At 40.5% G+C, this 25,260-nt stretch overlaps 1 protein-coding gene across 3 annotated transcripts in view; it reads right to left on the bottom strand.

Moving 5' to 3' along the window:
* Positions 1 to 25,260, bottom strand: part of LOC106075470 (alpha-1,3-mannosyl-glycoprotein 4-beta-N-acetylglucosaminyltransferase B-like) — a 104,278-nt gene that overhangs the window by 29,919 nt on the left and 49,099 nt on the right. For all 3 annotated transcript variants that reach the window (XM_056037531.1, XM_056037533.1, XM_056037532.1), the window contains 2 exons: positions 18,334 to 18,506; positions 16,689 to 16,857 (listed from right to left, as the gene is read on the bottom strand). In XM_056037531.1, coding sequence (XP_055893506.1) covers positions 16,689 to 16,857; positions 18,334 to 18,424 — 260 coding nt within the window. In that variant the 5' untranslated portion in view covers positions 18,425 to 18,506. The remainder of the gene's footprint in view (positions 1 to 16,688; positions 16,858 to 18,333; positions 18,507 to 25,260) is intronic.

Raw genomic sequence — 25,260 nt, 5'->3', positions numbered from 1 at the left:
GAGTATTTTATTGAATTCTGTTTTTGTATTTGAAGATTGTGGTTCAGTGTTGTATGTATGATTGCTACTTTACTTTGAAGTCGTCTCTCCTGAAGGAACATTGAAAGACAAGACTCAATGCATGTAGTGATAGCAAATTTAATAGAAAAAGTCTCTCCATTATGTTTTAAACACGTGGGTCAACTAGGAACAACATGCGCGAAATCAATGCGCAAAGCAAGAGAGAACTATCCTAACATCCGTCTGTGCCCGTCTCTCTGGCCCTTCATTCAAAGCTAACTTTAAAGCAGGGGTTCTCAACCCTTGGGGGTCGATTGACGATTTGCCAGGGGTCGCCAATGACCTTCGAAAAAATGGATTGTTTTGTCTATTCTTCTATTGCTGTGTATGTGAGCAAAAGGGGGGGGGGGGGTCGCGGCAGAGTGGGGGATTGTAAAAAGGGGTCGCCGAGCTTAAAAGGTCGAGAACCGCTGGTCTAAAGTCTAACATTCGCCAATATCACGTGACGTTTGTCAGTCCGTCTACCTACATGATGCTCGTAGTTCCCTCCCCCCCCCCCCATCTCTCTCTTGGCTCTGTCCCCCGTTCTCAATCACCCTCATCACGGATCTCATCCGAGTCACCATGGCAACACTGTAAACAAGTCTGCCGACCTATCACGTGATTAGACGCCAACAGTATCACATCAAAAAGAAGGGAGAGGGGGGAAATCCCTCTTTAGTTCAATTATTAACTAAGCACGCCATTCCCAGAGATGGCACGAAGTCACGTGACCACAACAGGACTTAACTCCCGCAGTCGGCTGTTTGTTTTTTTTGTTGACGAAATCTTCCCCCACTGTTTTGCCGTTGTTTCCCATTCCTCCATCTGAAATTATTTATTTCATTTACAGAAGGCCTTGCACAATGAGCAGTCGTTAAGGTCCAGTGGTTTTATTCAGATTTAGATCTAGAGTGCGTGTTATTTGGGCGCCAGGAGTTGACTACAGAGTGCGTGAGGCCAGTAACAATCACCGCCCCGTAAGACAGAGCCAAATAGTAGCGTGCAAGCAGCCCATGCATCCCTGGCGGAATGTTCATTCTCTAAAAAAAACAACCTGAGAAATAAAAGAGAGCGATACAGAGAAGAGACAGAGAAAGATGCAATCGCGTAGTACAAGTTGAGAAGCACTGTCTTATGTCGAGAAAACTCCATGTGTAATCGCGTCGTACAAGATGAGAAGCACTGTCTTATGTCGAGAAAACTCCATGTGTAATCGCGTCGTACAAGATGAGAAGCACTGTCTTATGTCGAGAAAACTCCATGTGTAATCGCGTCGTACAAGATGAGAAGCACTGTCTTATGTCGAGAAAACTCCATGTGTAATCGCGTCGTACAAGATGAGAAGCACTGTCTTATGTCGAGAAAACTCCATGTGTAGTCGCGTCGTACAAGATGAGAAGCACTGTCTTCTGTCGAGAAAACTCCATGTGTAGTCGCGTCGTACAAGATGAGAAGCACTGTCTTATGTCGAGAAAACTCCATGGGTAATCGCGTCGTACAAGATGAGAAGCACTGTCTTATGTCGAGAAAACTCCATGTGTAATCGCGTCGTACAAGATGAGAAGCACTGTCTTATGTCGAGAAAACTCCATGTGTAATCGCGTCGTACACGATGAGAAGCACTGTCTTATGTCGAGAAAACTCCATGTGTAATCGCGTCGTACACGATGAGAAGCACTGTCTTATGTCGAGAAAACTCCATGGGTAATCGCGTCGTACACGATGAGAAGCACTGTCTTATGTCGAGAAAACTCCATGTGTAGTCGCGTCGTACAAGTTGAGAAGCACTGTCTTATGTCGAGAAAACTCCATGTGTAGTCGCGTCGTACAAGATGAGAAGCACTGTCTTATGTCGAGAAAACTCCATGGGTAATCGCGTCGTGCGGTTTGCACGCTGGACTGTCGTTCAGATTTATCGATGGTCCCGGGTTCAAACCCTGCCCGCTCCCATCCCCCGTCGTCCTGCGGGAGGTTTGGACTAGGAAGTAATTATCTTCAACTCTGAAGGAACATCCGAAACATGTACAACATTTTACAAACAAACATTTTTACAAGATGAGAAGCACTGTCTTCTGTCGAGAGAACTCCATGTGTAATCGCGTCGTACCCCAAGTTGTGAAACAGTCTTATGTTTCTAAGCAACCAGCACCATGGCCCTGGCCAATCCAAATCATTTTTCATGTACACATCAAACTTAAGCGCCTTTTCGCTTACACACACACCCCCTACACACACACACCCTACACACACACTCAATAGGTACCGGTAGTTGGTATTTTCGTAAGCGCGGAGTCGAACTTTAGTCAAAGCCTTTCCCTCTTCTAAACACTTGTAAGAGAGAAGACCTTGACATTGCTTATCTACACTGACCCAGAAAATAGGACTAAACACAAAAAGAAGCACCAAACAAAACACAGCTACATGTCAAGGCTAAAACTATAAATTTGTAAACTTCGGCAGAAGGGAAAGAAACAGTTCTCTCGCGAGCATCTGCTAATGACTGCGTGGAAGTTAATCAATGATAGATTTCACATTACGGTACCACGGTCATTGGTCACTGGAGGTACTAATGACATTTGCCGCTTGGTTGGCCATCTACTGTCATTTAGGGGGGGGGGCACTCCACCCGCGCACACAAACACACACACACACGTGCAACAGACTCACTGGCATGCAGAGATTTGAAACAAAAATGTATGTGTGTGTGTGTTTGCTTGCGTGGGAGGGGAAGTGAAGATTAAACACCAGGTATCTAGGAAATCGATGACCAATGCGTTTTCTCTGACCATAATAAGGTCAGCGTTTTCTCTGACCATAATAAGGTCAGCGTTTTCTCTGACCATAATAAGGTCAGCGTTTTCTCTGACCATAATAAGGTCAATGTCCTAGTGAAACTTTGATTTAGCGACTGTCAAAAGTAAGTGAATAGTTCGGTCTCATGATAGCTCTCGACGTCTACCAGAATTATTAGGCAAAAGAAGGGGGAGGGGAGATCGAAGCTGTTGGAGAGATCCAGGAAGTGAATTGTCGTTAACGGAAACGAAAATGAGTGTTATCAGTAAAAATGTAAAATAAAAATAATACTAAAAGCAACCGAAGCGAAACTAATGCTTTGGTAGGAGGTGTTGTGTGTACTTCCGCCCGACAGGGATATTGTGCGATAATGTACAGTGTCATCAAAATCATGGTTCAGGGCTGCAGTGTGTCTTTGGATTTATGGAAGATTCGATTATGTGAGAGATCTAACAGACTTTCGACTTCAACTGAATAATAAATAACAGGAGTAGAATGCGTAGGCCTACTGATAAAAGCTTGTGTTGCTGTGGTCACCGGTCGTTGAGTGGTTGCACCAAACTGCTGGTAGACAACTAAACCGTCGTAGCCGTAATATATCTTAATTAATCAAACTTCAAATAACTTGAATCACTTTCAATACTAAATAGGACTTTATTGTAATATAGACAAAAATCAGCTTGTGATCAAATGAAATAAATGTAGTAGTCTTTAGTCATATATTCCTTCCCAAAATCTATCCCACTACAGTAGCACAACCTTTCAATCTAACGTTTTGGAGTCGTCTCCCCTAACTAAGACCAAGTGACGACACCGCCACCTATGTTGCATCATTTACAAACAATCGCTAACCTTTTCCCACCGTCACCATAGAAACATACACATACACTCCATAACAGTTGCCCTATTTCATTGTACCATCAAAGACTATATTTGAAAATAGTTCCAAAAAATGATTCGTTTGTGTGTGTGTGTAGATAAATGGAGGGCGCCGTGGTGTTGCAAGGGTTGGTGTTACCCGGTGCAATAAGCTAACGTTGTCACCCTATCAACCCTTCCAAATAATAAACTTGCCCAATTAAATCTCGTTTTTTTCTTTCTGAAACATAATACCAAGAACATTCACCTAAGACTCATTGGGTGTATAATGTGCGTTAATTATTCTTTTATTTTCATTGTTAGAGATTTTTTTATAACTTTGGTGTCACCCCCCTAATGTGTGTCACCTGGTACGTCTCACACCCCATACCCCCCGTACGACGCCACAGGGAGATTTGGAAAGTTGTTCCTGTGAAGCAGACACCCCGTTATTGTAAACAACAAAACAAAATAATTCAGCAGCCCTTCACATGTTCATCTTTTCATGTGAGTCAGTGAGTGGGCTATGCATACAGATTTAAGTGTTCATTTGTCCAATTTTATTTTTGGACTCTATTCATTTATCGTAGTCCAAATACCTTTTTTTTTTTTAACAAGGTCATGAAACTCCGCCCACATAGCCGAAGCTAAATATAAAACACAAGTTAATAACTTTCTTTTAAAAGCCAGGTAATTAAATGGGCTAAAAATAGACGTCTCTTTTTCTAGTCACGTGACTATGTTTAGAAGCCCAAACAAACAGTGGGGCAACAGTTAGAAGCAAGAGTTAATGTTCCTGCTCGGTGTAGGCGCGATGTCCCGTTTGAAAAATAAAGTGAAACCAAAACACGGAGCCGTCAAGAAGTAGGAGAACAAAGATAAAGAAACCCAGCAGACGAGAGCTGAACAATTATTTGGACACGTACGAATTTCTAATATTAGCAAACATTCACACACAACTTGTTTAAATCTGAACGCTGCCACGAAAAAAAACAAAGTTTTTGATATTTTAAGCTTACGACGTGACTGGGGGGGGGGGGGGGGAGAGATAATAGATTCAGTTCTCCTAAGAAATATAATCCTTTATTTTTTTTTTATTTGAAAAATACATTGCACTTGTTGGGTAAAATCTTATCCTAAAATGTTTCTAATACTACCAGCTACAATGCAAGACTCAGCGACAAGAACCAGCACAGACTTTGGAAATGCTACTTTGGCTTTTATACCTCACTGTCCACATCCACACGCATACATCACGTGACTGTAAAAAGGTTCAGTCCCAGGCATAGTGAAAGTGAGATTGAAAGTACAGAAACAGTTCAACTATGAAGCACAAAGAAACACAACTTAAAATAACAACTAAGTGTTTCCATTAGCTCTAGCTCTTGTCATTCTTTGTCTATAGTTCTGTCTGATTTTTTTTTACCAATTTATATTTCCCTATAGATGACTACTGTGCTGAGATCATGGTTTGGTACATGTTGATGGTCGATCGTTGGCTTGTAGCTCCAAGCAGCTAGTACAACTAAACCGATGTTTGCGTGTTATATTTTTTAAAGTCAATAATCTTTACAAAACGTGAAGAAACTTTTCTTGTGAACAAAGACTCAATTAATGACTTTTGTAACTGAAACAAACTCCGTTTGGGACCCCTCAACTCAAGAAAACATTAAGAAACTGGAACAGACACAAAATAGAGCAGTGAGATTCATAAGAAACAAATATTCACATTTGACTAGAGTTACACCTTTAGTAAAATTTAGAAAGCCTTCAGGACAGAAGGCTCAAAAGTAAAATAGCAATCATACATATAACACTGAACCATAATCTTCAAATACAAAAACAAAATTTAATAAAATACTCTGAAAGACACAAAGATAAAGGCACATTCCTCGTCCCATATGCTAGGACAAATTTGTAAAAAAGCTCCTTCTTCCCTAGTGCTATTAGAGCATGGAATGGGTTGCCTGAGCTAGCCAGGAAAACCAGTGACTTGGCTGAATTTAAGTCATTGGTTAATATGCATGACTAAATGCATGACGCGTAGGACGTAATCATCTTCTTTTTTGAAGTAACGTCTGTATCATATAAGATAAGATATTCAACCCAAATCTAATTCACTACAAAGACGTGGCTTTACTCTTGTCAAATTCTCTGGGGTCGTCTGCCGTTTTTTACATCGATGACAGATCCGCTCGTGATTTCATCATTCTTCAAGACCAACAATGAATGCTCCCTTTCTTCATCACCATGGAAACACAGACACACTCCATAACAGTATAACTACTAGGTGACGCAACTCTTAGATGCGTTTGGTAAATCTACTAGATGACGCAATTCTTAGATGTGTTTGGTAAATCTACTAGGTGACGCAATTCTTAGATGTGTTTGGTAAATCTACTAGATGATGCAACTCTTAGATGTGATTGGTACATCTACTAGGTGACGCAATTCTTAGATGTGTTTGGTAAATCTACTAGATGATGCAACTCTTAGATGTGTTTGGTAAATCTACTAGGTGACGCAATTCTTAGATGCGTTTGGTAAATCTACTAGATGACGCAATTTTTAGATGTGTTTGGTACATCTACTAGATGACCTAATTCTTAGATGTGTTTGGTAAATCTACTAGATGACGCAATTCTAAGATGTGTTTGGTACATCTACTAGATGACCTAATTCTTAGATGTGTTTGGTAAATCTACTAGATGACGCAATTCTAAGATGTGCTTGGTACATCTACTAGATGACCTAATTCTTAGATGTGTTTGGTAAATCTACTAGATGACGCAATTCTAAGATGTGTTTGGTACATCTACTAGATGACCTAATTCTTAGATGTGTTTGGTAAATCTACTAGATGACGCAATTCTCAGATGCATTTGGTAAATCTACTAGATGACCTAATTCTTAGATGTGTTTGGTAAATCTACTAGATGACGCAATTCTAAGATGTGTTTGGTACATCTACTAGATGACCTAATTCTTAGATGTGTTTGGCAAATCTACTAGATGACACAACTCTTAGATGTGTTTGGTAAATCCTACTAGATGACGCAATTCTTAGATGTGATTGGTAAATCTACTAGATGACGCAATTCTTAGATGTGTTTGGTAAATCTACTAGGTGACGCAATTCTTAGATGTGTTTGGTAAATCTACTAGGTGACGCAATTCTTAGATGTGTTTGGTAAATCTACTAGGTGACGCAATTCTTAGATGTGTTTGGTAAATCTACTAGGTGACGCAATTCTTAGATGTGTTTGGTAAATCTACTAGGTGACGCAATTTTTAGATGTGTTTGGTACATCTACTAGATGACCTAATTCTTAGATGTGTTTGGTAAATCTACTAGATGACGCAATTCTAAGATGTGTTTGGTACATCTACTAGATGGCCTAATTCTTAGATGTGTTTGGTAAATCTACTAGATGACGCAATTCTAAGATGTGTTTGGTACATCTACTAGATGACCTAATTCTTAGATGTGTTTGGTAAATCTACTAGATGACGCAATTCTAAGATGTGTTTGGTACATCTACTAGATGACCTAATTCTTAGATGTATTTGGTAAATCTACTAGGTGACGCAATTCTTAGATGTGTTTGGTAAATCTACTAGGTGACGCAATTCTTAGATGTGTTTGGTAAATCTACTAGGTGACGCAATTCTTAGATGTGTTTGGTAAATCTACTAGATGACGCAATTCTTAGATGTGATTGGTAATTCTACTAGGTGACGTAATTCTTAGATGTGTTTGGTACATCTACTCATTCTACTAGATGATGCAATCCCTGTTAGTTTAGTCAGTAATTACGACTTGGTTTAAAGAGACCCAAGCCGCTATAAGAACAGATCACTAGTTTTAAAGGATCAGAGTAAAAAGGGCATAGCGGGGGATGGGGCGAAGTTAAACAACGAACATTCAAAGTTTGTCTCGAACATTCAAAGTTGGTCTCGCTACTAAAAAGCACGTCTTCCACATGCAATGAATACAGTGCTCTCTCTACCTGTGGTGATAAGTGAATGTATACAGTCTGCTCTAGCACAGTAGCAACCTTGTAAAACGTATGGCAAATATATTCTTTTGTAAGCGTTTAATGAAATAGATACTAGCGTCCATTGTAGGTTTAGCTACGTGCATAGAGACTTGAATGTGATGAACATGAAATGAACACTACTGTATGTCAGAGAACAATGAACTAACACAGGAACTTGAAATGTAACATAACACCCGTACCTAACACTTGACACTAGTGAAATATATAGACTGATGAATAGATAACTGATGGAGTTCACATACACATTATTAAGCTAGTGTTAGAATTGATTCCCTAAAAGTCTTTTAAAATGTTTATGTTTTCTAAGCCGATCCCTTGCTAACCAACATTTGATAACAATAATAATTTTATTTGTAAAGCTGTTAACAAACAAAATGTAGGCTCAAGGCGCTGTAATAACATTACAAACTCAAACACGACAATAGGAATAAAAAACTATCTAAAAAAATTTTAAGCAAGTAGGTCTTAATGTTCTTCTTAAAAGTGGGTATAGCATGTTGTCTGTCTGAGATCAATGGGGAGTGAGTTCCTCATTTGTGTCTGCTGTTTTGAGCCACCATCAAATGTTGTGTGTTCTTTGAGATGGCTGATAACATCAGGAAAGAAAGGCCACTATTTCTTAGAAACAGATTTGTGCCGGATACTGAAATGGACATGAAGTTGTATAAAAACCTGGCCAAACTGAGAGCATCGCTATTGAAACAATATAGTTGAGTCTAGATTCTAAATCTACAAGGAAACTAGCTATCCGTGCCATAGCCATAAACGAAACTAGCCATCAGTGAAGCTAGCCACTAGTGCAAGAAGCCTCCAACAAAACTAGCCAGCAACAAAACAAACAGCAATCTGACAAAAACGAATGCCAGTGATGGGAAAGTCAGTCTTCCCCCCATCCAATTAAACTGACATAAACACAACAAAATGACCACTTAAAACATTTTGAAATGTTCCCTCTGATTGGAGAGACTTTGTTTCCTCTTTCCCCCAATCCATTCACCAATCACTAAATCAACAAGGCGAGCTCACTGGTACTGTTGCATTTTGTGTAGGGGACATACGTTTATTTTGTAAAAGAAGGCAGCAGACATATATGTATTTAAGAAAAGGAAAACAGAAGACATATGTGTATGTAAGGAAATGAAATCAGAAAACATACGTGTATTTTGATAAGGAAAACAGCAAATAAGTAATAAACTCACAAAAATAAACAGTCATGGGGGATTCCATGGAATTCATTGTTTTACCAACTCAGGATTATGATTTACTGTCTATGACTTTCTAAAAGCTTGCTAACATGGCATAGAGTGGTTACATATCTTATCTTATCTTATATAATACAGACGTTACTTCAAAAAAGAAGATGATTACGTCCTACGCGTCATGCATTTAGTCATGCATATTAACCAATGACTTAAATTCTGCCAAGTCACTGGTTTTCCTGGCTAGCTCAGGCAACCCATTCCATGCTCTAATAGCACTAGGGAAGAAGGAGTATTTGTACAAATTTGTCCTAGCATATGGGACGAGGAATGTGCCTTTATCTTTGTGTCTTTCAGAGTATTTTATTAAATTTTGTTTTTGTATTTGAAGATTATGGTTCAGTGTTTTATGTATTATTGCTACTTTACTTTTGAGCCTTCTGTCCTGAAGGCTTTCTAAATTTAGTGATTTTACTAAAGGTGTTACTCTAGTCAAATGTGAATATTCGTTTGTTATGAATCGCACTGCTCTATTTTGTGTCTGTTCTAGTTTCTTAATGTTTTCTTGAGTTGAGGGGTCCCAAACAGAGGATGCATATTCTATTATTGGCCTAACCAAGGTTAAATAACATTTTAGTTTTATGTTCTTATTCGATTTATAGAAATTTCTTTTAATAAATCCTAATGCTTTGTTTGATTTTTTTGTAGTTTCATCAATATGTGGATTCCATGACAGTTTTTCATTTATTATAACACCTAGGTATTTTGCGTTTTTAGTCTGTGTTACTGGTTTGCCATGAATAAGATAAGTGGAATTAATTTGTTTTAGTTTTTTTGTTACTCTTAACAACTGACATTTTTCTGGGTGGAAAGACATGCTCCAATTTGATTCCCATTTCTGTAATTCATCTAATTCTCTTTGTAAAATATCTGTGTCTTGTGTTGTTTTTATTGTTCTATATATTATGCAATCGTCTGCAAATAATCTGACTTTTGTTCCTGAAGTAATGCAATTTGGTAAATCATTTACATAGAGTTATAAAACTTGTACAGATGCTGTTTGTTTTGAATGTGTTGATTTCTAAAAACTTATTTATTCTCTACATTGTATTGGGGCAGTGGCTGATTGTATTGGGGCAGTGGCTGATTCCATTTTGTTCAGTTCATTTGTCTGTGTCTCTGACTATATGTCATTTTCCTGCATTGATGCTGTAAGTCAGCAAGCATTTAATTCTATTGTTTGGAAAGAGTGCACATTGAACCAAACAGCCTAGCCGTCACTCATCGAAAATAAACCCTGTTGTGCACACCACTTTATTTCTAATGCTTGGAAATGTATAGTGTATTTTTAAAGGCTCGGATTTCTTGTGGAGATGGGAAAGAACTACAGCTAGGTCAAGGTCATTTCTGATAACAAACACATGGCGTGTCAAAACCAGAGACGAGAAGTGTGAATACATCTTTTATACACCGAGTCCCCCCCTCCTCCCCCCCCCCTTTTTTGTGTTTTGAGGTAGCACAAAATATCGGGAAACCTACCCGCCCATACTTAACTACAAGTCATGTTGTGGTCATGGTTAGTTGTGGGCCTTACGATACCATAAGTCATAGAAGGCCTAAACACTGACCTGCAACGTCACAACCTATGGGCAGCGGAGACCAAAAGCTCGTTGCCACGTCACAGATCTGTAGGACGTGGTAACGAGGTTTTGGTCTCGAATGCCCACAGGCTGCGACGTTGCAGGTCAGTGGAGATTCATCCACTGGGCCCCAAATCACTGGTTCGAATCCCCATGTTGAAGTATCAGTATTCCCTACTTTAGAATTGATTAGGTCTCTGATATAATTGGCAGCGAGGTGGGTCAGGGGATTGTGGACTCAATATAATTGACTGACCTGTGAACACAGTGAACTACAACCGCCACATCCTAAGTTTTAGTTACGCTGGACCTTAGTAAATGACTTTAGACTGGACCTTATTGAATGACTGGACCTTATTGAATGACTGGACCTTAGTGAATGACTTTAGACTGGACCTTAGTGAATGACTTTAGACTGGACCTTAGTGAATGACTGGACCTTAGTGAATGACTTTAGACTGGATCTTAGTGAATGACTTAAGACTGGACCTTAGTGAATGACTTTAAACTGGACCTTAGTGAATGACTTTAAACTGGACCTTAGTGAATGACTTTAGACTGAACCTTAGTGAATGACTTTAGTCTGGACCTTAGTGAATGACTTTAGACTGGACCTTAGTGAATGACTTTAGACTGGACCTTAGTGAATGACTTTAGACTGGACATTAGTGAATGACTTTAGACTGGACCTTAGTGAATGACTTTAGACTGGACCTTAGTGAATGACTTTAGACTGGACCTTAGTGAATGACTTTAGACTGGACCTTAGTGAATGCCTTTAGACTGGACCTTAGTGAATGCCTTTAGACTGGACCTTAGTGAATGATTTTAGACTGGACCTTAGTGAATGACTTTAGACTGGACCTCAGTGAATGACTTTAGTCTAGACTTTAGTGAATGACTTTAGACTGGACCTTAAAGAATGACTTTAGACTGGACCTTAGTGAATGACTTCAGGGTCACCTACCACATTTCATGTTTAACAAAGACGTATAAACTACCATCGGGTAAGTTGTGCTGGTTCCGTCATTTGGTCTCATATTAATAACTTTAGTGCCCATTCTGTTTGTGTCCCAGAGATAAAAATATTGAAAAAAAAAAATTAAGTTATCTATCGGTGGAGCGGTGGTCGAGTGGTAAAGCGCTTTGCTTCCGAACCAAAGGATCTCGGGGTCAAACCCCGGTGAAGACTTGGATTTTTTAATCTTGGGATCGTTTGGGAGCCTCTGTGTCCACGCAGATGTAATATGTACCTGACAATAGTTGGTGGAAAATTAAAGGCGGTTGGTCGTTGTGCTGGCCACATGACACTCTCGTTAACTGTTGGCCCACAGAAATAGATTATCTTTACATCATCTGCTCCATAGATCACAAGGTCCGAAAAGGGAAATATCTATTGGTAAGTGTCACAGTCTTAGTTGACATTGCATGATCTAAAGTTCACGTCATGTTAAGAGTTTAAAAGACACGTGGAATTCCTGATGTAGAAAACAGGAAGTAGAATGAATAAAGTTAGACTTAGAGGTCAGTCAGGGAAGTCAGGCAGACAAGTGAAGTCAAGTTAGAAGTCAAGTGTTATTCTTTGGACCGTGTGGTCAAGTAATATTTTAGTCCGGGATGAACAGTAGCGACTTAGAAAAGTCTGTAGTAATTTCAGTTAGAATGTAACTTGTGGGCAGTTGTTGCCAGTGGTCTTTTGAGACATGTATTAGTTGATCTATATTTCTACACAGTGTTACCCGCTGAGATGCGGACGTGATTGATTAGTAACTGACATATATTGGATACTTTTGATACCGCTGTTATGCGGATAGGATTATTATTTCTTGACTTGTAGCACTAACAAGGAGTGCAGTGTATTATTATTATTATTGTAGCAAAATAAACTTCATGTTTGTCTGCTGAAACGGACTTAGGTCAGTTTATACTATTTGTCTTGTCACGTGTCAAGAGCAGGAAGACCTCAGGAAGCAAGAACTCAGTATTACACGACATTCGCATTCTGCAACCTTTACGCCATTCAACCTTTCAAAAGAATGGGGAAAAAAAAAGAAGAAAATAGCAAACAATCTCCATTTTAAATACAGACGTTGACATCTATTCATAGCGTGGGGTTTCCGTCAAAAAATATTGGAGAGATTTTCACAGCAAAATTTAAAAACAGTAATCTGCTCTTTGATTGCACTTTTGATTTTTAAGATCCGGTTCAAGTTCTTAAAGCAATAAAATTCTCAAATAAAATTCAGTAAGAAAGAAAAAGAAGAAAAAGTGCTATGAAGAAATATGAGGGAGATATAATGGAATCTACATAAAAACATCAGAGCTTGAAAAATCACGATTGGAAGATGACAATGTCAAGGACGCCACATCGAAAGAACGCTGCTGTCAACAAAATACTGAAAAATACTTAGTGCTACAAGCTCAAGACTCGAGACATTTGATTCTACAGTGCTGACCAAGTGCACACACAAACAATTCTAAAATGATTGAGTGAAATGCTTCACTTCTGCTTCCGTATTTGATGTTATACAACGGATACACCAAAGAAAGCTAGCTATTTACGGATTGGTCTCCCTTTATGAAACTCTCCAATAGCTAGAGTTGAAAAGATTGATCTTCCTCTAAGATGTCCGTACACTTCAAGCTTCGTATTTTGTAGTTTCGCACTATGCGTATCGTAACAGCCTGTAGATGAATTACGCACACCAAGAGTTGCGATAACATGGAAGCCAATACGAGGAAAGCGCAAACAGGGACGTCCTAGTAATACTTGGCGACACACCTTCATGGAGGACCTCAGAGCAGTGGACACCAGGTGGGAGGAGGCTTCAGACATTGCCAGTGACAGATCTTTATGGAGACAGCTTGCCGCCCAATGCGCCGAACGGCGCGGGAGGACCTAAGTCTAAGTAAGTATCGTAACATCTCAAATCTTCAACAAGTCTCCAGTATTCTGTTCTCTAGATAGCTGCTCAGTATTTAGGGCTTTGGAGAATTGATTCAAGATTGAAAAGCATCCTGGACAGTATCTTAGATCTACGGGCTCCTTGGGCCAGGATGATTGATCTCGTTTTGAAAACAATTATATTTAACTCTGATGGTAAAAAAAAAAAAATATGATACCCACATGCTATTGAAAACATTCCTAACAAACACCCACGAGGCCTTGACGTATCAACTGTTTGTCTAGGGGATATCAAAATAACATCACAGTTGGAATCAGATACGCAGTTTAAAGTTTAATATTTTTAAACAAATCCCAGGCCTACAAAAGAAAAGAAAAATGATCTGTGAAACTTTGGGTCTGGTTTCAAACGTCTGCTAGCGAGTAAACAAGGGGAGGCAAATATCTAATGCAATATTAATCAGGAACTATTGATTTCTTCCATTGTAAAATGTTGAAGTTACCTGGATGTGGCATTCAACTAAATTGAACCAAAAGCGACTGATCTAGAGATACAAGGTGGCATTCAACCACATAGAAACAAAGCGACTGGTCTAGAGATACAAGGTGGCATTCAACCACATAGAAACAAAGCGACTGGTCTAGAGATACAAGGTGGCATTCAACCACATAGAAACAAAGCTAGTGGTCTACAAAATATCGGGTGAAGGCCCTGGACACACAGTCTAGTTTAGACATACAGTCTACTTTAGACACACAGCCTAGTTTAGACACACAGTCTAGTTTAGACATACAGTCTACTTTAGACACACAGCCTAGTTTAGGCACACAGCCTAGTTTAGGCACACAGCCTAGTTTAGACACATAGCCTAGTTTAGACACACAGTCTACTTTAGACACACAGCCTAGTTTATGCACACAGCCTAGTTTAGACACACAGTCTACTTTAGACACACACACTAGTTTAGACACACACACACTAGTTTAGACACACGCACTACACCACACACTAGTTTAGACACACAGACTAGTTTAGACACACACACTAGTTTAGACACACGCACTACACCACACACTAATTTAGACACACAGTCTAGTTTAGACACACAGTCTAGTTTAGACACACAGTCTAGTTTAGACACACAGTCTAGTTTAGACACACACATTAGTTTAGACACACAGTCTAGTTTAGACACACACATTAGTTTAGACACACACTACTTTAGACACACAGTCTAGTTTAGACACACACACTAGTTTAGACACACACACTAGTGTTTTAGATTATCTATCATTAATAAAAAAAAAGATAAGAAACTTTGTGAAACGTGGGTTGACCCTGAGGGTCTGTTCTGCTCACACATTAAGCTGCACACACACACAAAAATATAAAAAATATGGATTGACAGAAACTAAATTTTGTTTTAAAAATGTTTTACAAGTAATGACATACACAATGTAGCCTATACTTAGTTTGAAAAAATGGAAGAACATATTTAATGAGCACCATAGTAGAATTTGTTTTTTGGATTTGACAATTATCACAACATTATTTGCACATGTATACGGTTGGAGCACCTGTCCAGCCTGTTTCTGTTGCCCGCCATCACAGCGTTCAAACCTGACCGAAACTCAAGTGTTCTGAAAGATAAACCGAAGTTGCTCCCTAGTGACAATGGGTCATAGAGAATGCACTTTGAGACCCACCTTGAAAGTGTTCTCACAATGATTACAATGGGTCATAGAGTATGCACTCTGAGACCCACCTTGAAAGCGTTCTCACAATGATTACAATGGGTCATAGAGTATGCACTTTGAGACCCACCTTGAAAGTGTTCTCACAATGATTACAATGGGTCATAGAGTATGCACTTTGAGACCCACCTTGAAAGTGTTCTCACAATGATTACAATGGGTCATAGAGTATGCACTTTGAGACCCACCTTGAAAGTGTTCTCACAATGATTACAATGGGTCATAGAGTATGCACTTTGAGACCCACCTTGAAAGTGTTCTCACAATGATTACAATGGGTCATAGAGTATGCACTTTGAGACCCACCTTGAAAGTGTTCTCACAATGATTACAATGGGTCATAAAGTATGCACTTTGAGACCCACCTTGAAAGTGTTCTCACAATGATTACAATGGGTCATAGAGTATGCACTTTGAGACCCACCTTGAAAGAGTTCTCACAATGATTACAATGGGTAATAGAGTATGCACTTTGAGACCCACCTTGAAAGTGTTCTCACAATGATTACAATGGGTCATAGAGTATGCACTTTGAGACCCACCTTGAAAGTGTTCTCACAATGGGTCCTAGGGTATGCATTTTGAGACCAATGACGAGCTGTGTTGGACTGAAGCTGGGGAACCTCTGGTACGAGGCTATCAGACCTGACCGAGACCAATCACTGACCTGCAGCAATAGCTGGCTGCCACGTGACAGGCCTCTACGACGTGGCGACAAGCTATTGGTCCAAACTGCCCCACAGGTTGTGACGTTGCAGGTCGGTTGTGAGGCCTTCTAAGACGAATGGTCTCGACCTGACACAACGCTGTGTAAGTTGTGTTGTAACGATGGGGTTGTCTGAATCCAAGACTTGCGTCTCAAATAGCCTCTGATAACCAGTCCAACTCCTGGCCTTCACGTGTGGCTCAGATATTGAGTCCGGCGGAACTGTTCTCACTAACAGGAGAAGGGGCAAAGGCGAGTAACTGGCGCCTTAATCAGTAAGCTTCGGGCAGGAGGGGCTCGTTAGCCATGGCTGGCTACCCACCTAGGAGAAGTGAAACTCTGAACCTCTGTTGCCTTGCAGCTATACCCAATCATGGAGAGGCTTCGGGAGTCAACCTTGAGGAAAAACCAGGAGCTGGCAACCCTAAGGCAGTTTGCAGCACCCAGTGCTACACCCTGGAAGAGCCTACTACGCCGATGACCCTAAACTGCATTGGCACTGCCGCTCCTTTAGATACATCAGTTGCGTGGAGGGGGGGGGGAACTGATGTGTGGGCGACATCGTTCCGACCACAGCTAATGCCCAGGCATTCATCTCATTTCCATGAGATGATCCATAGTCGCTTCGCGACTGAAGGAGGCCATAGAAACATCCATCATCTTATAGAACTCTCTCCGTTGAGTAAATTTACAATAATAATAACAAACGCAAGCACACAAGATACTCACTTTCTTGACAGGTTGGTGTCACTGACACTGTCCTCCACTGGGGGGTTCCGTGACAGGAGGGCGAAGAGAGCATCCTCTCGCTGACGGTTGAGATTCTCAGACTTGTGGAGACGCTCCTGGAGGTCCTGAAGCTGGTGCTCTAACAGAGGATCCTCGGAGGTCAGTGTCACTGAAGTCAAGCAAACAACATTACAGGATTAACAATCTAACAAATATAACATTACAGGATTAACAATTTAACATTTTTTGAACTTCTTTCTTATCTTATTTAGATTTGACAAGTACCCAAATTACAAAAATCAGGACATTCATATATTTTTTAAAGAAATTTTTTGTTTACCCTGAGGAAAGAACTAGATCTAAGCTATGCTTTAAATTTGACTATGTTAATATTTTTGTCATCGTTATGATATTGTGAGCTGCCTAAGCTCAAAGAAGACTATTTACTTTTAAACAAAACGTTCTTTACTAGGTTTCTAAAAAATACATAATCAACAGTCTTGCCAGTTGTTTTTTAAAGTTGTTTTTATTGATTGCACCGTTTTGGTTTCAAAATGACACTTTTATGTGGACAAATCTGGATGAGTAGCCACCTTCCCGCACTGCAACTACTTCGTACTAGATCAAAGTGTAGTCTCTTCATCTTCACAGCTTCTGTTCTCGACACCAAACTTTCAAAATTTCTCAGAAATCATGCATTGTGGGGTATTGATGGGAACGCTATACAGTTGTGGGACCACCTCAAAGATGGTGCCATACAGCAGGACACCCTATTTGGATGTTTGAGTTCTCAAGATGTACGGGGCACAGTAGACAAAACAGAGAAACAGACTTGCCATTGAATCTTAAGGACTTGTGATTAGACGTCCCACTTTGTAAGACTTTGTCCTCTTTTCTGTCCTACTTTGTAAGACTTTGTCCTCTTTTCTGTCCTACTTTGTAAGACTTTGTCCTCTTTTCTGTCCTACTTTGTAAGACTTTGTCCTCTTTTCTGTCCTACTTTGTAAGACTTTGTCCTCTTTTCTGTCCTACTTTGTAAGACTTTGTCCTCTTTTCTGTCCTACTTTGTAAGACTTTGTCCTCTTTTCTGTCCTACTTTGTAAGAATTTGTCCTCATTTGTAAAATTGTATCCTCCTTTCTGCCAATGCTGTGCAAAGCTTAGTCCTCCTTTTAATAATTCGCCCGCTTTTCTGTCCTACTTTGTAAGAATCAGTCCTCCTTTGTAGGACTGTCCTCCTTTGTAGGACTGTCCTCCTTTCTGCTCAGGCAGTGTAAGGCTTAATATGGTTAATATGCATGACTAAATGCATGACGCGTAGGACGTAATCTTCTTTTTTTTTTTTTGAAGTAACGTCTGTATCATATAAGATAAGATAACTTCGTTTTGTGAAGTAACGTCTGTATTATATAAGATAAGATAAGATAAGGCTTGGTATTCCTTTCTGTCCTAGCTTGTAAAATTTTGGTCTTTGTCCCTGCTAGGACGCGACGGTACCAACCTTTTCCAACTTTTCCTCGGCGTTCACGGAATCGCATTGCAAGAAATTTTTCCCCATGACAATTAAAAAAAAAAGCTTACTTCTAAAATCACGATGCTAATGTTACGGAGGTCATTGCTAAACAAGACAGGGGGGTTGTACATACCATCTTGTCCAGTGGTTGCTAGCAACAGTACCAGGGCCGTGGCCAGCACTAGTCCAAGGCCGACAGCAACCACTTTTTTCCTCAATCGCATCAGTTCTGTCGACAGCCCTGCTGCTCGTCTTGTTTGGTAAGCCTTGGACGACTACATTAAGTCACTTCACACTACTGGCAACCTACAGATAGTAGAAACAAGACAAATGATAATGCAGGCGACATCGATGGGTCACAAGCCACCAATGGTGAACATTGTTATTGTTTCCATGCAACTCAAGAAAACATTAAGAAACTGGAGCAGACACAAAATAGAGCAGTGAGATTCATAACAAACGAATAGTCACATTTACCTAGAGTAACACCTTTAGTAAAATCACTAAATTTAGAAAGCCTTCAGGACAGAAGGCTCAAAAGTAAAGTAGCAATTATACATAAAACACTGAACCATAATCTTCAAATACAAAAATCAAACCTAATAAAATACTCTGAAAGACACAAAGATAAAGGCACATTCCTCGTTCCGTGCTAGGACATATTTGTACAAATACTCTTTCTTCCCTAGTGCTATTAGAGCATGGAATGGGTTGCCTGAGCCAACCAGGAAAACCAGTGACCTGGCAGAATTTAGGTCATTGGTTAATATGCATGACTGAATGCACGACGCGTAGGACATAATCATCTTCTTTTTTGAAGTAACGTCTGTATCATATAAGATAAGATAACTTCGTTTGCCTAATTTTACAACCATACTGCTTCATAGCAGACGTCACTCTTAGAACCGTAAATGACGCATTCATAACTCATATGACTCATTTATCTCGCCCATGACTCATGTGTGTCTATCATAACTCCATCTAAATCATGACTCAGTTCATCTCACCTCTGACCTATCTATATTTAGTCATTGACACGAGAACATGTTTTTATGTTTACATTTTTCAATATCACACATTTTTAAATAGCCTTTCAAAATATGGAAGTATTTATAGGTAAAGCTTGCTGGCAGAATTGTAGCCTAGGGTTCAAATCCTCTGAATGCAGTGATGTGATTAGGAATTTGATGAGTCTCTTGAGTCGCCTCTTCTAGAACAGATACTGGACAAGTTAAAAGTAGGTCAAGGTAAAGATATGGGGCGGGGGGGCGGGATTGTACCGGACACACATGACATCATGCTAGAAGTAGAGATGACATTGTTTTTGCCATCATCAGCCTGTTGCAAGGAGCATTACGAATGTAAACATGTCAACAGCTCAATGGTGGCTATCATCATCACTGCCCAAGTGGAATCTAGAAAGGTTGCCACTCGTAAAATAAACATCCGGTAAATTTAGCACTGGACAAAATGTCTTTTTTTTTTTTCACTAGATGGTATCAAAGAGAGGCCTTTTTTTTTTTTCGGTGCTTATTTATTCGTTTTATCAAAAAGTGCTCTATTTAACCAATGGCCATTTTAAAAGGTGGCCAACTTTCAAGTCGTAGCGTTTTAAGATGGTGATTAGAGAAAGTAGATCTAACACAGTTAAGTGGCAAAGTGCTTGGCTTCCAAAATTAGGGGTCTTTAAGTCGTAGCGCTTTAAGATGGTGATTAGAGAAAATAGATCTAACAACAGTTGAGTGGCCAAGCGCTTTGCTTTCAAAACTTGGAGTCTTGGGTTCAAGTCATTGTGCTTTAAGATGGTGATTAGAGAAAATAGATCTAACAACAGTTGAGTGGCCAAGCGCTTTGCTTTCAAAACTTGGGAGTCTTGGGTTCAAGTCGTTGTGCTTTAAGATGGTGATTAGAGAAAATAGATCTAACAACAGTTGAGTGGCCAAGCGCTTTGCTTTCAAAACTTGGAGTCTTGGGTTCAAGTCATTGTGCTTTAAGATGGTGATTAGAGAAAATAGATCTAACAACAGTTGAGTGGCCAAGCGCTTTGCTTTCAAAACTTGGAGTCTTGGGTTCAAGTCATTGTGCTTTAAGATGGTGATTAGAGAAAATAGATCTAACAACAGTTGAGTGGCCAAGCGCTTTGCTTTCAAAACTTGGGAGTCTTGGGTTCAAGTCGTTGTGCTTTAAGATGGTGATTAGAGAAAATAGATCTAACAACAGTTGAGTGGCCAAGCGCTTTGCTTTCAAAACTTGGGAGTCTTGGGTTCAAGTCATTGTGCTTTAAGATGGTGATTAGAGAAAATAGATCTAACAACAGTTGAGTGGCCAAGCGCTTTGCTTTCAAAACTTGGAGTCTTGGGTTCAAGTCATTGTGCTTTAAGATGGTGATTAGAGAAAATAGATCTAACAACAGTTGAGTGGCCAAGCGCTTTGCTTTCAAAACTTTCTGAGTCTTGGGTTCAAGTCGTAGCGTTTTAAGATGGTGATTAGAGACAGTAGATCTAACAACAGTTGAGTGGCCAAGCGCTTGGCTTCCAAAACTAGGAGTCTTGGGTTCAAGTCTAGTGTTTTAAGATGGTGATTAAAGAAAGTAGATCTAACAACAGTTTAGTGGTAAATCGCTTGGCTTCCAAAACTAGGGGTCTTGTGTTCAAGTCGTAGCGCTTTAAGATGGTGATTAAAGAAAGTAGATCTAACAACAGTTGAGTGGCCAAACCCTTCCAAAATTAGGGGTATTGAGTTCGAATCTCTGTGGGAACTGGAATTGTAAACAGCCTTGTTAAGTAAATCTTATTTTATCACATGACGGATGTAGGAAAGATTACAACCTTACAGAAAGTGTCACTTCACACGACCCTATCAAGAGATCTTAACTCTTTCTCTCCGTAACTATTTACCGCATTCTGGTGGAATCAACGCTGGTATCGTCAGTTAGGAGAGAAAGAGTTAAACATTAAGATTGCACCTCTCAGCCTATATAAGTGCAATTAGTAGTGTACCTGAGAGAGACGCCTGCAACTTGTGAGTTGTGGTGACCTGACCTAAGAGGTCACAGGTAGTAATAGTTTCAAATTCAAACCACTCAGTCATGCCGCGTCAAAATGTCGGGGCACGCATTGAGACTAGACAGTTCAAAACGAGATCAACCACCTCCGGACGAAGGAGAGACAACAATGGAACAATGAGGGCAGCTCCACATTTGACGCTCACTTTCATCTCATTGTAACCCAGTCGTGGAGAGAAGTCGGGGGGGGGGGGTAGACAACAGAGAGAAAGGATCCCAGATTTCTTTTTACGAACGTTCGGATGTTGCGTAACAGGGTTTAGGGAGGGGGGTACTCAAATTTGTTATTATTTGATACGAGGAAGGAGGGGGGGGGGAGTTCTGAAGAGCTGTGACGTCACAAACCAAAAAGAGATTCAACTGAAATAACGGGCTCAGTGGCCCCACCGACTTTCGCGAAAAGGCTACACCACTGGTTAGAACAAAAAATAGCATGAAAAGACATATCCTTATTTTTGTTTTTTCAAACATCACGGATTTTCTTACGTATTTCTTTTTTGTTTTTTCGAAATCGAAGAAATAATTAATTCCCAATGATTAATTGACTAATTGGTTAATTATTAAACGGATTAATGTTTTGTAAGGTATAAATTAATAATAATATTTTTTTTTTTCAAGTTTCAACTTGATCCGAGAATGTGCAAGAAATTGGGTTCACAATGAGATAAGGGGACAAATCCCCACATATTTAGACATATCTCTGAATACAGAAGGATTAATGTCCCTTGGTATCAAACAAAACAGTTACCAGCAATTCATTGACTACAGTGACACAATGTGACAGAAACCTTGGGACACAATGTGACAGAACCCTTGGGACACAATGTGACAGAAACCTTGGGACACAATGTCATTGATTCATGTGTAAATTGGACACATTTTCAACCTAATCCGAAAACGGGTGTGGGAGAAATAAAGTGTTCCAAATTGTTACCAGAGTGAACGGATACAAGCTTTAGAAAAAGCTGAGTCTACTGGAGATGGTATTACAATACGACCAGTAGGATGTGTGTACCGAAGCATTAACAAGGAACACGGTTTTAAGAGATGCATTTAAAAAAAACAAGTGGAGACATTAGGCCATAACAAAGGTCATGCCATTTATTTCAACATCACAATTACGCCTGACTGTCAGAGACCACGCCTGCCATCCGTCAATAAGATTACTTGACTTCACTGGGACAACTGCTCTATGTATATATCAGACTGTTGGTAGGCTCGCTTTACATTCGTCTTCTTAGAGACACACACACACACACAGCAGTAAGACTAGAAGTAATACGTCTTTGACCTAACGGCTACGCCCGGGAGTTTGAAATCCGAAATTTTGACTGTCCGAAATTTCTAAACATCCTAATTCCCATGAGATTCATACTTGGGCCCACTCCCCCCTCTCTCTCTCTTTACCTCTCCCTCCTTTTCTCTAATGTCATTTTGTAGTGGACATTGTTCCGGGCATGTCTAGAATCACTTTGTAGTGGACACTGTCCCAGGCAGGCCTAGGGTCACTTTGTAGTGGACACTGTCCCAGGCAGGCCTAGGGTCACTTTGTAGTGGGCACTGTCGTAGGCATGTCTAGGGTCATTTTGTAGTGGACATTGTTCCGGGCATGTCTAGAGTCACTTTGTAGTGGACACTGTCCCAGGCAGGCCTAGGGTCACTTTGTAGTGGACACTGCCCCAGGCAGGCCTAGGGTCACTTTGTAGTGGGCACTGTCGTAGGCATGTCTAGGGTCATTTTGTAGTGTACATTGTTCCGGGCATGTCTAGAGTCACTTTGTAGTGGACACTGTCCCAGGCAGGCCTAGGGTCACTTTATAGTGGACACTGTCCCAGGCAGGCCTAGGGTCACTTTGTAGTAGGCACTGTCGTAGGCATGTCTAATGTCATTTTGTAGTGGACATTGTTCCGGGCATGTCTAGAATCACTTTGTAGTGGACACTGTCCCAGGCAGGCCTAGGGTCACTTTGTAGTGGACACTGTCCCAGGCAGGCCTAGGGTCACTTTGTAGTGGGCACTGTCGTAGGCATGTCTAGGGTCATTTTGTAGTGGACATTGTTCCGGGCATGTCTAGAGTCACTTTGTAGTGGACACTGTCCCAGGCAGGCCTAGGGTCACTTTGTAGTGGACACTGCCCCAGGTAGGCCTAGGGTCACTTTGTAGTGGGCACTGTCGTAGGCATGTCTAGGGTCATTTTGTAGTGGACATTGTTCCGGGCATGTCTAGAGTCACTTTGTAGTGGACACTGTCCCAGGCAGGCCTAGGGTCACTTTGTAGTGGACACTGTCCCAGGCAGGCCTAGGGTCACTTTGTAGTAGGCACTGTCGTAGGCATGTCTAATGTCATTTTGTAGTGGACATTGTTCCGGGCATGTCTAGAATCACTTTGTAGTGGACACTGTCCCAGGCAGGCCTAGGGTCACTTTGTAGTGGGCACTGTCGTAGGCATGTCTAGGGTCATTTTGTAGTGGACATTGTTCCGGGCATGTCTAGAGTCACTTTGTAGTGGACACTGTCCCAGGCAGGCATAGGGTCACTTTGTAGTGGACACTGCCCCAGGTAGGCCTAGGGTCACTTTGTAGTGGGCACTGTCGTAGGCATGTCTAGGGTCATTTTGTAGTGGACATTGTTCCGGGCATGTCTAGAGTCACTTTGTAGTGGACACTGTCCCAGGCAGGCCTAGGGTCACTTTGTAGTGGACACTGTCCCAGGCAGGCCTAGGGTCACTTTGTAGTGGACACTGTCATAGGCATGTCTAGAGTCACTTTGTAGAGGACTATGTCCTAGACATGTCTAGAGTCACTTTGTACTGGACACTGTCCTAAAAGACACTGTCCTATCATCATATACATATATGTTTATGGCCAAGAGATAGACACTTAGACGTTTCACCAGACAGACAGATATATAGATAGATGAATGAGCAGAGAGAGGGAGGGAGAGAGGTTTAAACCTTTCTACTCACTGACCACACAAATCCTTTCATTACTCAGTCGGGCTGGTGGACCAGTGAGTTCGGATTAGTGACTAATGGTCCTTGGAAACAGCCATTGGGTCAAGCAAGGGCACGTAATCCTGTTTAATGATGACCACAAATAGTCCCAGATCTAACCACATAATAGATTTAGAACGGGCATACATCATCCATGTACCACCAGACATGACCACATAAAAGACGGTCATTCATATATTCTAGTTACTTTTTAATGCCTGAACATTTGAATTCAGTGGTCCAGATTCCCTTTCTCTGAAACTCAACCAAAATCTGAGTTGTTTTTACTATGTGTGTGTTTGTGAAAAAAATCTTGCAGTATTCATAGATGGAAGTACGGTAATTAAGCAGTTTTCCCTATAAATAAGCTTTTTTTTAAATATATATTTTGCTTGTTTTATTGTTTATTTATTAAAGAGATTAGTATTTGATATGCAGTGAGGCAAAAACTAGGATAGTATTTGCTGATAAACTTGATGTAAACACCAATACGTGAGTGTGGTTTAAGAGTATTTCAATCCAAATCACCCATTTTGGCTGGTAAATTGGGCTTATTATTACATAATTGTATTTTGAGGAGCAATCTTTGAAACATGTATAGTTTGTTGACATTCACAGCCGATCTAGCAGCAACCTTCTGACTAGCCAAGTATAGAAAAGTGCGGTCAGAGAAAGTGAGATTGACCCGAACAAAAAATGACACTGTCAATGAAATTCTCTATCACCCTTCCCCACTGTCCCCCCCCCAACCCAGATTTCCTGACCATTATGGTTCCCCCCCCCACAACCCAGATTTCCTGACCATTATGGTACCCCCCCCCCAACCCAGATTTCCTGACCATTATGGTTACCCCCCCCCCCCCCAGATTTCCTGACCATTACGGTACCGCCATGTCCCATCAAACTGAGGATGAAGGCCTCAATTGACGTGCCGGTCACTTGTCAGCGTGGTCATCTCCATTAACCAGGCCAAGTGACCAAATAAACACTGACCAACAAGTCAGCA

Source organism: Biomphalaria glabrata, chromosome 8 (assembly GCF_947242115.1).
Source record: "Biomphalaria glabrata chromosome 8, xgBioGlab47.1, whole genome shotgun sequence".
In the NCBI taxonomy this organism is placed as follows: Eukaryota; Metazoa; Mollusca; class Gastropoda; family Planorbidae; genus Biomphalaria; species Biomphalaria glabrata.
Note: the sequence above shows the minus strand (reverse complement) of the source record. Positions and strands in the feature narration are given on the sequence as shown.